Here is a 14708-nt window from a genome sequence, read left to right on the forward strand (position 1 = left end):
GACTGTGCTGATAGCCTACCCCACATAAGACATGCCACATTCGCTTGGAATGTGGTATACACCTGGCTGTGGGAGACCTAGATTGTCTTAAACATTAAGAAGAATACTTTTTTATCTTAGTTGAAGGAGCTAAGTACACTAGCTGCCATGTTTCTGCAGGAGTCCACTGATCTTTCTGGATGTTTATTGGGCCAGCACAAGGCAGGTAAGCCATTTTGGGCTTATCTTCTTTGTCTGTCTCAGCCCTTTCTCAGGTGCTCGTGATTTTGACTACATCACCCATTCATTTGACCTTTGTACCCACTCCTTTGGAACACTATTCTTAGGTATCTATAGTATCTCAGTAGCTATGAGTTTCAGGATAATTTGTAAAACAGTATTATCTACAGTGTTCATTCATCATTAAAAGAAGATTTCGCAGTATGCAATCATACAAATTGAATGTAACTGTGAATGGAATTCATGACACAGAAGAAAAGTAACTGTAAATTTGCTTACAAGCTATTTTTTATAGATTTTCACTTTATAACACAGGAAGTGTTAACTGCGAATTTAACTTACTGTCACTTGTATCTGAAGATAGAACAGTAAATCCACAGGTGACAAATGTAAGTAGAACATGCAACCAGTTCTGAAGAAGTGTGTCTCCAAGCCCAACAGTAAATATTCACACCATTACTCACTTGTTCACTAATATCTGAATCCCTCTGCCTTAGAAACTCACGCTTAACAGAGAAACTATTGTGAATACATTATTACCACTATAATCAATTGTTGGTACTAAATAAAGTAATAAACAGTGATTAAGATCAATTAAAGAGTTAAAAATTGGCACCCTGATTCCTCTTTTCTAGTCTTCCGGTCTCCTCAACCTCTCCCCCTCCCCCTCTCTCCCCCCTTCTCCCCCTCCCCCCTCTCCCCTCTCCCCCTCTCTCCCAGTGATTAAGATCAATTAAAGAGTTAAAAATTGGCACCCTGATTCCTCTTTTCTAGTCTTCCGGTCTCCTCAACCTCTCCCCCTCCCCCTCTCTCCCCCCTTCTCCCCCTCCCCCCTCTCCCCCTCTCTCCCAGTGATTAAGATCAATTAAAGAGTTAAAAATTGGCACCCTGATTCCTCTTTTCTAGTCTTCCGATTTCCTCAACCCCTCCCCCTCCCCCTCTCTGCCCCCTCCTCCCCCTCCCCCCTCTCCCCCTCTCTCCTCCCCCTCTCCCCCTCCCCCTCTCTCCTCCCCCTCTCCCCCCTCCCCCTCTCTCCTCCACCTCTCCCCCCCTCCTCCCCCCTCTCCCCCTCCTCCCCCCTCTCCCCCTCCTCCCCCCTCTCCCCCCTCTCCCCCCTCTCCCCCTCTCTCCCCCCTTCTACCCCCTCCTCTCCCTCCATCTCCCCCCTCCTCCCCCTCCCTCTCCCCCCTCTCTCCCCCTCCATGCAGTTTGTGCACTATTCCTCTTTTTGTGGTCTTCTGTCCAGGTTGATTCCATTTCATCCTCAGCATCCCCACTCATTTTCCTCTTCCATATTTCCCATGGGGTTTTTGTAACTCTCCAAAATATTCCTTTAACATCTACTTGATTTCCTGTACATGCCCAACTTCCTTTCCTTCCAATGGAGCAGCCATTACATTGTTTGTTACACATACTCTGGAAAGTAGAAGCCAGTGTGCGTCATCAATTAGAGTTGACAAGTACCGATGCCAAATGATTACAGATGTAGATTTAAATTCAGAACACTGCCAATAGTATGTCTGCAATGAGTTGGGAATTAGTCTAGCATCATCCTTGACTGTATGACAATAACCAAGTGAACTAAAATCCATGCTCGTTTTGTGAAATACCACCAAATGACAGTGCAGACTGGAAAATTCAGGATTTGCACAAGGCTTCCTCTAGAGTTCACTGAACTGAAATTATTGTTTCCTTGCTTATATACTACATTGACACCTCATTGGAGGTTGAAAATTAAGTGTATCCAGTGATATGTGTACTATTAAACCACAAAATCTGGTTGTATTATGCTGGGAAATATTAGAACATTAATAACCAGAGATTTATTGGCAGAAACAATGTTATTGTTTTCCACAATTCAAAGTACTTAATCATTGAATGTGACATGTCTTGCACCAAGAGACTCTTGCATATGTACTGTGTGTGTTTCAACCAAATCTGCTAACCACCACTGTGTTTTAAATATTGGGACAACTAGATGGTGATGGAAAAGTGTAGTTGCTAACTGTGAGAATATCTCCTGTCTATTAAGTTGAATTGTAACAGAAACTGAGATTAGATTAGTACGTGTTCCATAGATCATGAATCCGACACTTCGTAATGATGTGGAACTTGTCAGGTTAATAAAAGGTGTCTATACAAGATATTACATTACACGAAATATTACATGACACTTGATATTCTTAAATTTTTTTTGGTGGGGTTGGGGAAATTACCCACTAACTATATCCAAAAATTCATTGCCATTAAGAAATCCTTTTAATTTCCTTTTAAATGCTATATGACTATCTGTCAGACTTTTGATGGTATTAGAAAGTGGCCAAAGACTTTTGTGATAGCATAATTTACACCCTTCTGAGCCAAAGTTAGATTTAACCGTGAGTAGTGAAGACCATCCTTTCTCCTAATGTTGTAGCCATGTACACTGCTATTATTGGAATTCGTTCAGATTGTTAATAACAAATTTCATAAGTGAATACATATATTGTGAGGCTTCAGTGAAGATCTTTAGCTCTTTAAATAAGTGTCTGCAGGATGATCTTGGATGAGCTCCAGCAGTTATTCTGATTACACGCTTTTGTGTAATGAACACTCTTTTACTCGTTGATGAGTTACCCCAGAATATGCCGCCATACGAAAGCAGAGAATGAAAATAGGTGTGGTAAGCTAATTTACTGAGATGTATATCGCCAAAATTTGCAATGACCCTAATAGCATAAGTAGCTGAACTCAAACGTTTCAGCAGATCTTCAGAGTGTTTTTTCCAGTTCAACCTCTCATCAATGCATACACCTAGAAATTTTGAATATTCTACCTTAGCTACCGATTTCTGATCAAAGTCTATATTTACTGTGTGGAACTGTATGTACTGTGTTTTGTCAAAGTTTAATGAGAGCCCATTTGTAGAGAACCACTTAATGATTTTCTGAAAAACATCGTTTACAATTTCACCAGTTAATTCTTGTCTGTTGGGTGTGATAGCTATACTTGTATAATCGGCAAAATGTGAACTGCTTATTTCAACTTTCTGCACTCTTCCAGTTAGGTATAATTTAAACCATTTGAGTGCTGTCCCATTCATACCACAGTACTTGAGCTTACCTAGAAGTATTCCATGATTTACACAGTCAAAAGCCTTTGAGAGATCACAAAAAATTCCAACAGGTAACTTCTGGTTACTCAGAGCATTTAATATTTCGTTAGTGAAAGTATACATAGCATTTTCCGTTGAAAAACCTTTCTGGAAACTTAACTGACATTTTGTTAAAACTCTATTTTTACAAAGGTGTGAAGCTACTCTACAATACATTACTTTTTCAAGAATTTTGGATAAGGCAGTCAGAAGAGAGGTTGGGCAGTAGTTGTTGGCATCAGATGTATCCCCTTTTTTATGTGGTTGTTTAACAATGGCATACTTCAGTCTATCTGGGAAAATACCCTGCTTCAGAGAGCTATTACATATGTGGCTAAGAATCCCACTTATCTCTTGGGAACAAGCTTTTATTATCCTGCTGGAAATGCCATCAATTCCGTGTGAGCTTTTATTCTTGTGAGAGTTTATCATCTTCCTAATTTCAGAAGGAGAGGTGGGTGGAATTTCAGTTGTATCAGATGGTGTGGATAAGGCCTCATCCATTAACTGCCTTGCTTCTTCTAATGAACATTTAGATCCTATTTTCTCTACAACATTTAAAAACTGATTATTCAAAATGTTTTCGACTTCTGGCTTGTTGTTTGTCAAGTTTCCATTCGCTTTGATGGTAATGCCATCATCCTGTACTCTTGGTTGCCCTGTCTCCCTTGTAATAATATTCCAAATTGTTTTGATTTTGTTATCAGAGGTATTAATCTCAGACATGATGCACATGCTTCTGGACTTTTTAATAACCTTTCTTAATGTAGTACAGTAGTTTTTATAATATTTGGCTATTTCTGGGTCATTACTCTTTCTTGTTGTTAGATACAGTTCCCTTTTGTGGTTACAAGATATTTTTATTCGTTTAGTAAGCTAAGGTTTTTTGCATGGTTTCTTATAATTAGATTTAACTACTTTCTTGGGGAAACAGTTTTCAAATTCTCTTAAAAGTGTATCATGAAATAAGTTACATTTTAAATTAGCATTGGGTTCCTTGTACACCTCATCCCAGTCTAAGTGCTGAAGATTTTCTCTGAAATTTCTAATTGTTGAGTCATTAATTGAACACACAACTTTTGAGGGTAGTTTTGAATTACTGAATGGAGCTATGTCATATACTATAACTAGCTGAGCACCATGATCAGAAAGGTCATTCTCAACAGGACAAGAATTTATGTTTTTAAACTTATCTTGGTCTATAAAAGTGTTATATATCAATGTACTGCTGTACTTTACCACCCGAGTAGGAAAATTAATGACAGATGTCAAATTGAAAGAACCGAGCAAGACTTCCAGGTCATTCTTCCTATTACCCGCTTTCAGTGAATCAACATTGAAAACCCCACAAATAATAATTTGATTTCTCCTATCTGACAGATAGCACAACAAGGCATCCAAGTTTTCCAGGAATAAATGAAAGTTTCCTGAAGGGGACCTATATACTGTTACAATTATAAAAGAGCCCTCCTTCAGTTTAAGTTGACAGGCACATGCTTCTATATGTTGCCCTAGACAAAACTTTTTTGTATCTAAGCTTTATACACAGTGATAACTTTTGTCATATATGGCAACTCTTCCTCTCACCTTATTCTCTCTACTCATATGTGCAGCTAGTTTATAACTGCTGATATTTACCTTTTCCATATCAGACACAATGTGATGCACAGACAGGCATAGTATATCTATTACATTATCAGATTCAGTGTCATCTAAACAGACCAGGAGCTCATCTATTTTATTCCTCAATCCCGGCATATTTTGGTGAAAAATGGTAACATTATTTTTTACTGAATTAATGTCTTGTCTTATCCTTTGGAAAAATGTGTAATAATATATGACACACCACCGAATTACTGTATTGGGGGCATGCATGAGCGTTTTCAAATGTTATCATTTTAAACATTGAAAAACTATTTTAGAACTGCAATCACGGTTCGAGCAACTTGAACCACTTAGACATGCAAAAGTGCATCACATAAAATTGATTAAGTTTCATTAATGGTTGTTATATTTTCAATTGTGTTAGCTATATTTTCATTTTAAGATTATCTTCTTGATTTGAGACAACCATTGCATTTTTCAGATTCTGAAGTGTCAAGCTCATTGACGAGTAGCAGCTATCTGCAACGCTCTCCTAGATCAGCTCGTTCAGAAAGTATCATCAGACGACCGTCGCGTCGGAATCACAATACAGCAGTGCGTTCACCATCATCAGTCTGTTCGATGCCTGTTGCACCAGGTATCTGCCACACATTTAGTTTGCTTGTGACAAACTGTTTCTTGTTATCGTGTTTACATGCCGAGGCCAGAAGTGGTTTTGCTAGACCTGTCAAATATGACATTTGGAAATTAGTTGTTCTGGTTTTTGATTTAGTCAGCTCAGTGGCTGTTTCTCTTCAGTTAAATATTTGAGGTTGATAGCTTCATGCATGGTGTTAATGATCCCACTTCTTTACAGCACAAAAAGTCGCTCCATCCATGTTAGCTAAAATTTTTTAAAAAATAAGACATAAAATAATTTAACAAATGGTTCAAAAATGGTTGTGCATCAACTAAATTGCAAAAAAAGTTGCTCAAGAATGCTCTGCTTTACACCGACAGCTGTAAACATTTAGCAGCTTTGTAAAAAACTGGAAAGGAAAGGAGCATCTACAGCAGTGATTTAGGTTTTTACGATCTTACACTTTGCTAAAAAAACAATGGTTTTTGTGTCCTGTTTGTTACCTTGAGTGCCTGACTACAATTTTATCTGGCCTATTTCTGTAAAAAAATAAGTTTAACACTTAGAGTACTAAGCAGCTAGGACGTTGTTCAGATGGCTGATACCGTTCTTTTTCACAGTTTTCTTGTGAATTTTGTGTAGCAGTTCCTCATTGGCAGAACTTAAGTCAGTTAATTGCTTTTGAAAGAGACTGCTTTTTTCTATAAAATAGTGCAAAGAAAAATAGACTTACATCAGTGATAATTTCATTATATTGAAATGAAAGTAGGTTCTTTTCACAACAACAGAAATTTCTTTCTTGTTTTTCACCTCCTAAATGGAATAGGATGTAAGTTATTTTGTACTAAAAAGTAAAACTGTTTCAAAATGTGGCTTTTTGTTGGTAGTTAATTTTTTAGTTATATTTGCCTTAGTATGAAAAATTTCAAAGTAATTAGGAAAATAAAGTACTACATTGCATTTTTCACTGTGGTACCAGGTACCTTTCCTTGCCACCATCCCAGATCTTGCCTTGCTTCTTTCATCCCAAAACTTACATCTCCACTGAGGCCATTTTGACATTTCTGTAGCTGGCATCAAAGTAGGAAAATGTCTTCCAACAAGTCTGTTTGCAAGTGAACAATTTAGAGCAACTGCCTTCTTTGTTTGCCAGAGCCTCTGCCAATACCACTGCATTGGAGATTTTTGCCAGTAGGCGTCATTTTTTATGTGTAATATATAAATTTGTAATCATCATTATGAAAATGCGAAAAAACGTTTTCACCCCTTCACTTCCCCTCAAAAGAGTAGCAGCCCGTGAGTTGCTCACTGAGATCCACACCAGCCTTGTTTTTGTTATAATCCCACTGTCAGGTTTCATCTTCTCTATCATTCTTAGTTCTGTTCTGACATTTAGTGAAGTCATTTTGTGTTTTGTCTTCAAAAGATATACATCCATTGAGTCTCCTTTTACAGACAGCAAATTGTATCATCTGCGAAATGAAAGTGTGAACAGAAATAATGCAGAGCAAATAATGATATTTGTCTGAATTCCTTTCCCTGAAAGATGGGTGTTTGGAGCTGCCATCTGCGGTGTTTTTTTCTAGTAGTCTAATCATCATAGAGTAGCTTCATACAGGTGACAGACATAAGACGAAAGTTGGACTACAATTACAAAGTTCAGAAATGGCCACTGTAGGTCCTATGTCACTTGTACTTTCAGAATGTCATCCATGTGACATAAGGGCTATATTGTTTGTGTAAAAAGTGTTAACTAGTTTTGAAAGTTAATAAGAGCATCTAGCTTGCATTGGGTTTCTTTAATGGGCAGGGACTCAGAAACCTTACATGATAAATTCTGTTTCATAGTGAATTGTATCTAGACAAATTATTTTATTACAAAGTTTGAAATACCTTTGTTCTCTGCATATAAATATTTAAAGAGTACCCAATTTTAGGCTAATGGTGTGGCACATTATCAGGAGAAACCCAGTTTGGAAAGAGAAAGGGCATAAAATTGCAAAATAAAGAGTGCATCTACGTGCAAATGCAATGATGTTTCTGTTATATCCACAGATTAACACACATTTGTGAACAAAAAATTTTTATTAGGTGGAGCAAGGCCACTGCTTAATTTTACAAAAAGATAAACTTCCTTCAGAAACAAAAAGCTTCTTCTCCTGCCAAAATTTTATAACAAGCCAAAGAATTATGCCACCTTATTGAATTGAAATATTAACAATTGAACTGAATTTACGTTCCTTTGTCGGGTTTTCTCTTGATGCTTTCCGGCAGATGCCGAGGAAGTAGATGGACGCTGAGTCTGGCGTCGTTGGCCGGCGTAGCAAGGAAGTGGCCCCTGGACGTTCCGGCTGTGTTGAAGTCTCTTCTGGGCGGCAGTCCACGGCGGGTCAAAAGATGCCTGCTTTCCTTTCTTCTGGCTATTTAACATGGCGGCTCCAGACTTCCTCCACTGATTCTGGAGTGATGATTGACAGCCCTGATCGACAGATGGTGATAGCATGGTGTGACCATCCGCACGGGAAAAAGGCTCGTGCGCGGGCGTAGTTCACGGCTGATTGAATGTTTGTGGGGAATGCCTCTAGATATACTTTTTAATGGCATCCACAAGTGCAGTAATATAATGCTTGTTAATTTTGAGGTTTAATCTCTATGCAGAAGAATCCAAAAAATATTCTAAAGTTGGAAGGCAAGTAGACCAGAATCAGCTATTGTGATGTAAACAAGCTCTTGCCAGGCTGCGTCATTGTATCAAGCCTGTTGACTGTCTGCACTGTGCCATCTGTTGGCATATCTTTTCTGCTTTAATATTCCTTGGATGCAGATATCCACACCAACAAGAAGTTAGATGTCCGACTTTTATATGGCGAACGTCGAAACAGTGGTGTTGAAATATTATGGCAGTATAGGGATGTTTATACTGATTGTTGCTGTTTGTATTGCCAGACACTGGCACGAATTATTAGCTTTGACATCAGAGGATGAGGACTAAGAGTTCAATTGACAGCGCACATGAAGAAGCTGGCTATGATGCTTATCAATCTACAGGGTGGCACAAAACATACCGCCAAGGAATGTGAGATCAGTCAAATGGATGTCATCTGCACCTTGCATTGACATAAATTCCACTTTTATCATCTCTCAGTACATCAAGAATTCGGAGGATGTGATTTCAAAAGTTCTTATAATTTTGTCAGTTTGCTCTGTAGTGACTGGCAGGCAACACTTATTTTACTAGGCGCTCTTCACCGATGAAGCAATATTTGCAAACCATGGTAACATAAATTTATGTAACATGTGCTACTGGCCAATGGAAAACCCATGCTGGCTTTGTCTCGTACAACACAAATGACTGTGAAGTGTAACATATCAAGCAATGTCGGTAGCATAAACATATCGTGCGGCATCATAGGAAATTCCATTGTAGCATCATACTTCATTCCAAGGGTGGTGAATGGAACATGTTCTTACAAACAATCTGTCTGTTCTAGACGAGGTACCACTGGAAAAGTGATAGAATGTGTGGTTCCACCATGACGACTGCCCAGTGCACTCATCCTGTGTTGCAACACAAATACTGAATGAATAGTTTCCTGACTGTTGAATGAGATGGAATGCTGCAGTACAGTGACAGGCCAAGCCCCCTAATTTGACTTCTCTTGATTTCTTTCTATGGGAAGCACTGAAAGATGCAGTTTGGCATGAAGTTCCAACTTCACTAGCTGATATGCACTGTTGAATCGCTACTGCATGCGAAGACATATGAGCTAGTGTAACTTCATCTGTTGATCTATTATTTCAAACTGCAATTGCTAATGTGTCTTGCAGTCAATTTTAAACAAGTTGAACACATGCTTAAGTGTAAAACTGAATTTCATTAAGAAAAGTATTTATTTTATTGGTGACATGTTATTACTAATTTGGAATAAAATGTTTATTTCATTTAAAGCATATTTCCTGAATCTGAAATTATAATTAGGTGAGGTTAATTCAGTAGTTTCTTTTTTTCCATGAGTAAGGCCATTTATAATTATGAAATATGAACGATCAGTGTTTGTATTTTGGCTTCGGCCTTTACAAGTAAGCGGCAGCAGGTAGGGTTTAAATTGAAAACTGCCTGACATAATGGTAGTTGTTTCCACAAAAACCTGGAAACATACACATGTTTTAAGTAGTTTTCCTAAATGCCATCTGAAGCACCAGAAGCTAGCATATGTTGTAGTTCCATATACTAACTCTGTATTTATATCATAAAGGAAATGAGTTATCATCTTAGTAGCATAGGCCTGCCTTGCTGCATATAACGACAGAGCTTGGCTTGAGAGCTGTGCTTGACATTGTTTACGTTGTAATAACTGTCTCTGGCCGCATTGCTTTCCAGTTTTAGTACCTGTCTGGAATTATTTTGCAAAGCGCTTTAACATCATTATTGAGAAGAGCTGTATCATTGTAATTGTCTTTCCAAGAAGTGCTGAATGTGGTTACGAAAAGTATATGCTTCCATTGGGGGTGGGGGGACTTGTTTCAATATCTCAGTTGATACCAGAGTTTAGGGCATTTTAGGTGCCTCTCGGCATACTGGCAATTGCTGAAAACATCGTTTGGGTGCCAATGAAATATAATTTATTTCTCAGTGTACTCATTGTAGAATAGGTTGAGATTTGGAACTCTTTTTGACAGTGCTGTAATTTTTCAATTTTTTGTATTAGCTGTATCACGGCATGGAAGATTGCGGCAGATTAAGAAGAGAGGTGGTGAAGTCTCCGAGGAACTACAGAAAGATGCTTCAGCCTTACATCGTGCAAGGAGGACAAAGGTATGTTGACAAGTGTGCAGAAGTATCAGATATACATAAGGAGAGTTTTTCAGTTGGAGGAAACGACAATCAAACTGAAAACTTCAGGAATTAGTTTTGTAGAACGATTACTGCTGCTACTACATGGTGGTGGTGGTGGTGGTGGTGGTGGCTACATGTGATTAACTTTTCCGGAAGACAGTGGGTAATGTTGGTCTCCAATGTTGTTAGTTTTTATTTTAACTTTGTTAATATGATTTGGAATTTAAGAAGTAATGCCTCATTTTACATAAGCTCTTAACTGACACTGGTGGTAACCTCTCTGAGTAATTGTGCCTTATTTTTATAAATTGAAATCTATTTTTCTCGTAAATATATACATAAGACTTTCACGTAGTGTTAAAATTTTAGGCAGCAAGTTTGTGAAACAAAAGAACAATTTTTCATTTTTAATTTCAGTTAAAGGCAGTAAGAGGTGCCAAACTTCATTCAAATGGACACTGGAAACAATTGAATCAGAAATCATGCACAAACTAAAGAATAGTAAAAATTATGATAATGGAAGAATGAAGGGTAGAACAAACCACAAAAATGATAGATTTGTGGGTCTACGATTGTTCCGAAGAAGTCAGAAAGAAGGGACATCTGGTTACAATCCAGATTGTTGTGGTAATGGGCAACAGTGACAGTGGCTTCCTTGCAATTTTGAATTTATAGTTTCACAATTATGGTGTGATTCCTCCAAGGCAAAGCCAACAACAGGTTATCAAATATGTCAGCACAAAGGAAAAACGTACATTCAAAGAATTTTTGCAAACCAGAGAGGCATTTCAACATCAAACGTCTGCTATAATTCTTCATTTCGAACCTCATTTTGTAAGCAATATGAATCAAACCAGGTGCAAATATCACATCAGTGGTAAACGAACATTGCACGGAACTAGATTTCGATCGATTAAATCACTTGACACATTCATATGCTGCCCGGTACAGTGTAACACTTTTCTGAAAACTGCCAATAATCTTCATCTGTTTTCAAGAAGTCGGCGGAAAAATTTGGTCCTTGAATGCAACAAGAGGTGAAAAAACTAATGGAACAACATACAAACATGCATGCAGGTGCCACAAAATGCAGGAAACTGACAGAAGAAATGTATGGTCAGTTCTTGGGCAAAGCTACACAACCATGTGTTAAAAACTAGGCCATTGTTGTTCATAGTTGATCCATTGGTTGGACGGAATGATCCATCATTATGACAAAAAGTCATGGATGAGGATGGAATACCAGCTGTTTGTTGAAAGTAATTCCTCTGAAGTGTACGGCAATGTGTCAACCCTGTGGCAAATACTTTCACCAGAAAACAAAACATTAAATCCAAAAGTTACAGAATTTCTGTATGCTAACTGCACAGTGAAAGAATATCATAACTAGGCACGACGCAATAAAAATACCCGTATCGATTCTTAATTAATTGCAAGCACCAGTATTTTTTAAAAAAAATGATGCATTATGCATGGCTTGTCATGAAATTATTGCAGACATGTGAAATATTCGTCAATGATGTTCCTATCCCAAGTGAGATTCATACCAACAAATAGTGCTCATGGTGTTAGAAATTACTAGTTTTCAAATGTTTCTGTGATTGGTATCATCCAAGGGAATGTACCAAATCTTGTTGAAAAATAAACATAGGAATAAAATATAAGAATTAATATAGGAATAAAATATAATGGATGATACAAAAGTGTGAAGCCACTATGCCACGGCTTTGGTTGAACGAATCACATGCTAGAAGGCTTCTGAAGTACATTGAGAACTTTGACCATCATTTTCTCAAGAATGGTAGAGTAACTAGGATGAGCAGAGACACAAGTGTGCATATTTTGATCCCTCTGCCACTGAGTGAATTTTCTGGGAAATGGGATTATAGAGCTTACCGTATTCTCCTCATTATTAAAATTCATTGTGGATTACACAGTGTGCAGCTGCAGTAGGCAATAAACTGCTATGGTCCTCATAAAAAACTCTACATGCAGAATTGAAGAATTGAACATGACTATCCACAAAATTTACCTAAAAGTCTGTCCATGTCTGTTGCTTAAAAACATTGTGATTGAAATAGCTTTTGTAGGCCAAAGAAAAAGGATTTGCAGTGTCAGGCTGTGGTTGATTAAACACATTGTGATTTAAATAGCTTTTGTAGGCCAAAGAAAAAGGATTTGCAGTGTCAGGCTGTGGTTGATTAAACACATTGTGATTTAAATAGCTTTTGTAGGCCAAAGAAAAAGGATTTGCAGTGTCAGGCTGTGGTTGATTAAACACATTGTGATTTAAATAGCTTTTGTAGGCCAAAGAAAAAGGATATTCAGTGTCAGGTTGTGGTAAAACAGAAACAGATAAGACTGGTACTTACCAAATAAGAGGCAGTGTGCTTTCTCATTTAAATCAATGGAAATCTTCATTTCCTCCAAACATTATACTTCTCTTACCAAGCAAAAATTTGATTCTTAAGCCTAAAATTGGTGTCTAACTCCCATTCCCCATTTACACTCAGCTTAACTTCATTACACTAGTTCTGTCACTAATTTAATTAAGTACTTAGAATTTTGGTGGACTTTTGCCTGTCACTATTTATTATGCTGTATTAATTTACATTTTATTCTCTCTGTAACAATTTTGTGTATTTTTCCCCTACTTCTGCAGAGTCATTCCAGTTTGGATGCATCAAAGAGAAAATCATCACCAAATACTTCCCATGAAGACTTGACAAAGCAAGAGTCTCAAGCCAAAGGTGAGTGTAAGACTGCACACACAAAGAAAGTGGGTTACCTGTATAGTGGAGGCCAGTGCAAGGTGACTTGAAAGTATCCCCGTGTTACCCTTTGAGGCAGCACACAATGACAGCTGGGTGGCAGCACCAACTGGTGTATACCCAGAATTTATGATACATAGTTTGCCCACTTACGCCGCCGCCGATTGGTCATGGCTGTGCTGGCAGAATTGAGGCGCATGTGCTGCAGTCTTTCTCAAATGATTTTACTTAAACTATTCTGGAAAAACAAACAAACACACACACACACACACACACACACACACACACACACACACACACCATTATTTATAGTTTTGTGTGTCGGCTTCATAGTGAAGTGCCTATCATCTCATTGTTAGTTATAGTTATTGTGATTTGTGATATTTTGCCTTTACGTAAGACACTGGGTGAAGTTCAAAAAGTTTACTATGAAAAATAGTGATTGCAGTGATCTTGTGTTTGGTGCATGTTATATCATCTGTTGCTGCATATGTACTTCAGGTAACATATTGAACTTTTTTTAAACTTTCTGGTAATTCACACTTGAGAAAGTGCATTTTATGTAGTGTGCTCATTTCAGATAGCTGCACCACTGATAAACCTGGAATGAAAAATTCAAAACACTCCTTCAATCTCATAAGTGATAGTTCATACCAAGGGATCTAATTTCAGAAATAGTTTCCTAATTACTATCAATGAGTTCGCTGAAATTTTATGCAAATATTTGCACATGTTCCCAATGAACATTGGTAAAGTTTTAGTTTTACCAATTCTAATACTTGCAGAGATGTAGTCATTTGTTTGACCCCACAGTGCAGCTATCAACAATGCACAACTGAGTAACTTTGAGACATATCGTCTCTGGCAGTATTTTCTTGAAACAAAAAAAAACTAGGCTATCTTGTACATTTTTTGCATACTCTTACATGGTATGATAAAAAAAATATCATGAGCAATTTTCATATAGCTATTCTGAAGCAAAGTGGGTCAAAAAAATAGCCATTTGAAAACCATGAAGTTTAGCTTTTTGTATATCTGGAAGTAACAGTGAGATAACCTGAAACTTTTCACATAATAACTTGTCAGCACAAGCTCTTAAAATATAAAATTTCATTTTCCTGCTGCTTTCCAGTAGCTCCCAAATTGAGGAAAACTTGACAATCTTTGTAAAAATGCTAAGAATGGTAATTTTTAGCCCACTTTTACAAAAAAGAGTTTTGTGCAAACTCTTTTAAACTGTTTTCATTAGAAAGACCATGTTCTAAACCACTTAAAAACTAGACTTGCTTTTGCAATGCGAGCATACACTAAGGTGACGAAAGTCATGGGATACCTCCTACTATTGTGTCGTACCTTCTTTTGCAGCAACTTGACATGGCGCGGACTCAACAAGACATCGGAAGATCCCAGCAGCAATATTCAGACATGCTACCTCTATAGCTGTCCATAGTTGTGAAAGTAAAGTTGGTGCAGGATTTTGTGCACCAACTGACCTTTTCATTATGCTTTATAAATGTTTTATGG

General features: G+C 37.7%; 1 protein-coding gene across 1 annotated transcript in view; it reads left to right on the forward strand.

The window, feature by feature from the left end:
- Nucleotides 1-14708, forward strand: part of LOC126474919 (protein ELYS) — a 350083-nt gene that overhangs the window by 313142 nt on the left and 22233 nt on the right. The window contains exons 30-32 of the mRNA XM_050102423.1: nt 5439-5594; nt 10286-10392; nt 13076-13163. Coding sequence (XP_049958380.1) covers nt 5439-5594; nt 10286-10392; nt 13076-13163 — 351 coding nt within the window. The remainder of the gene's footprint in view (nt 1-5438; nt 5595-10285; nt 10393-13075; nt 13164-14708) is intronic.

Source organism: Schistocerca serialis, chromosome 4, assembly GCF_023864345.2.
Source record: "Schistocerca serialis cubense isolate TAMUIC-IGC-003099 chromosome 4, iqSchSeri2.2, whole genome shotgun sequence".
NCBI classification, from domain to species: domain Eukaryota; kingdom Metazoa; phylum Arthropoda; class Insecta; order Orthoptera; family Acrididae; genus Schistocerca; species Schistocerca serialis.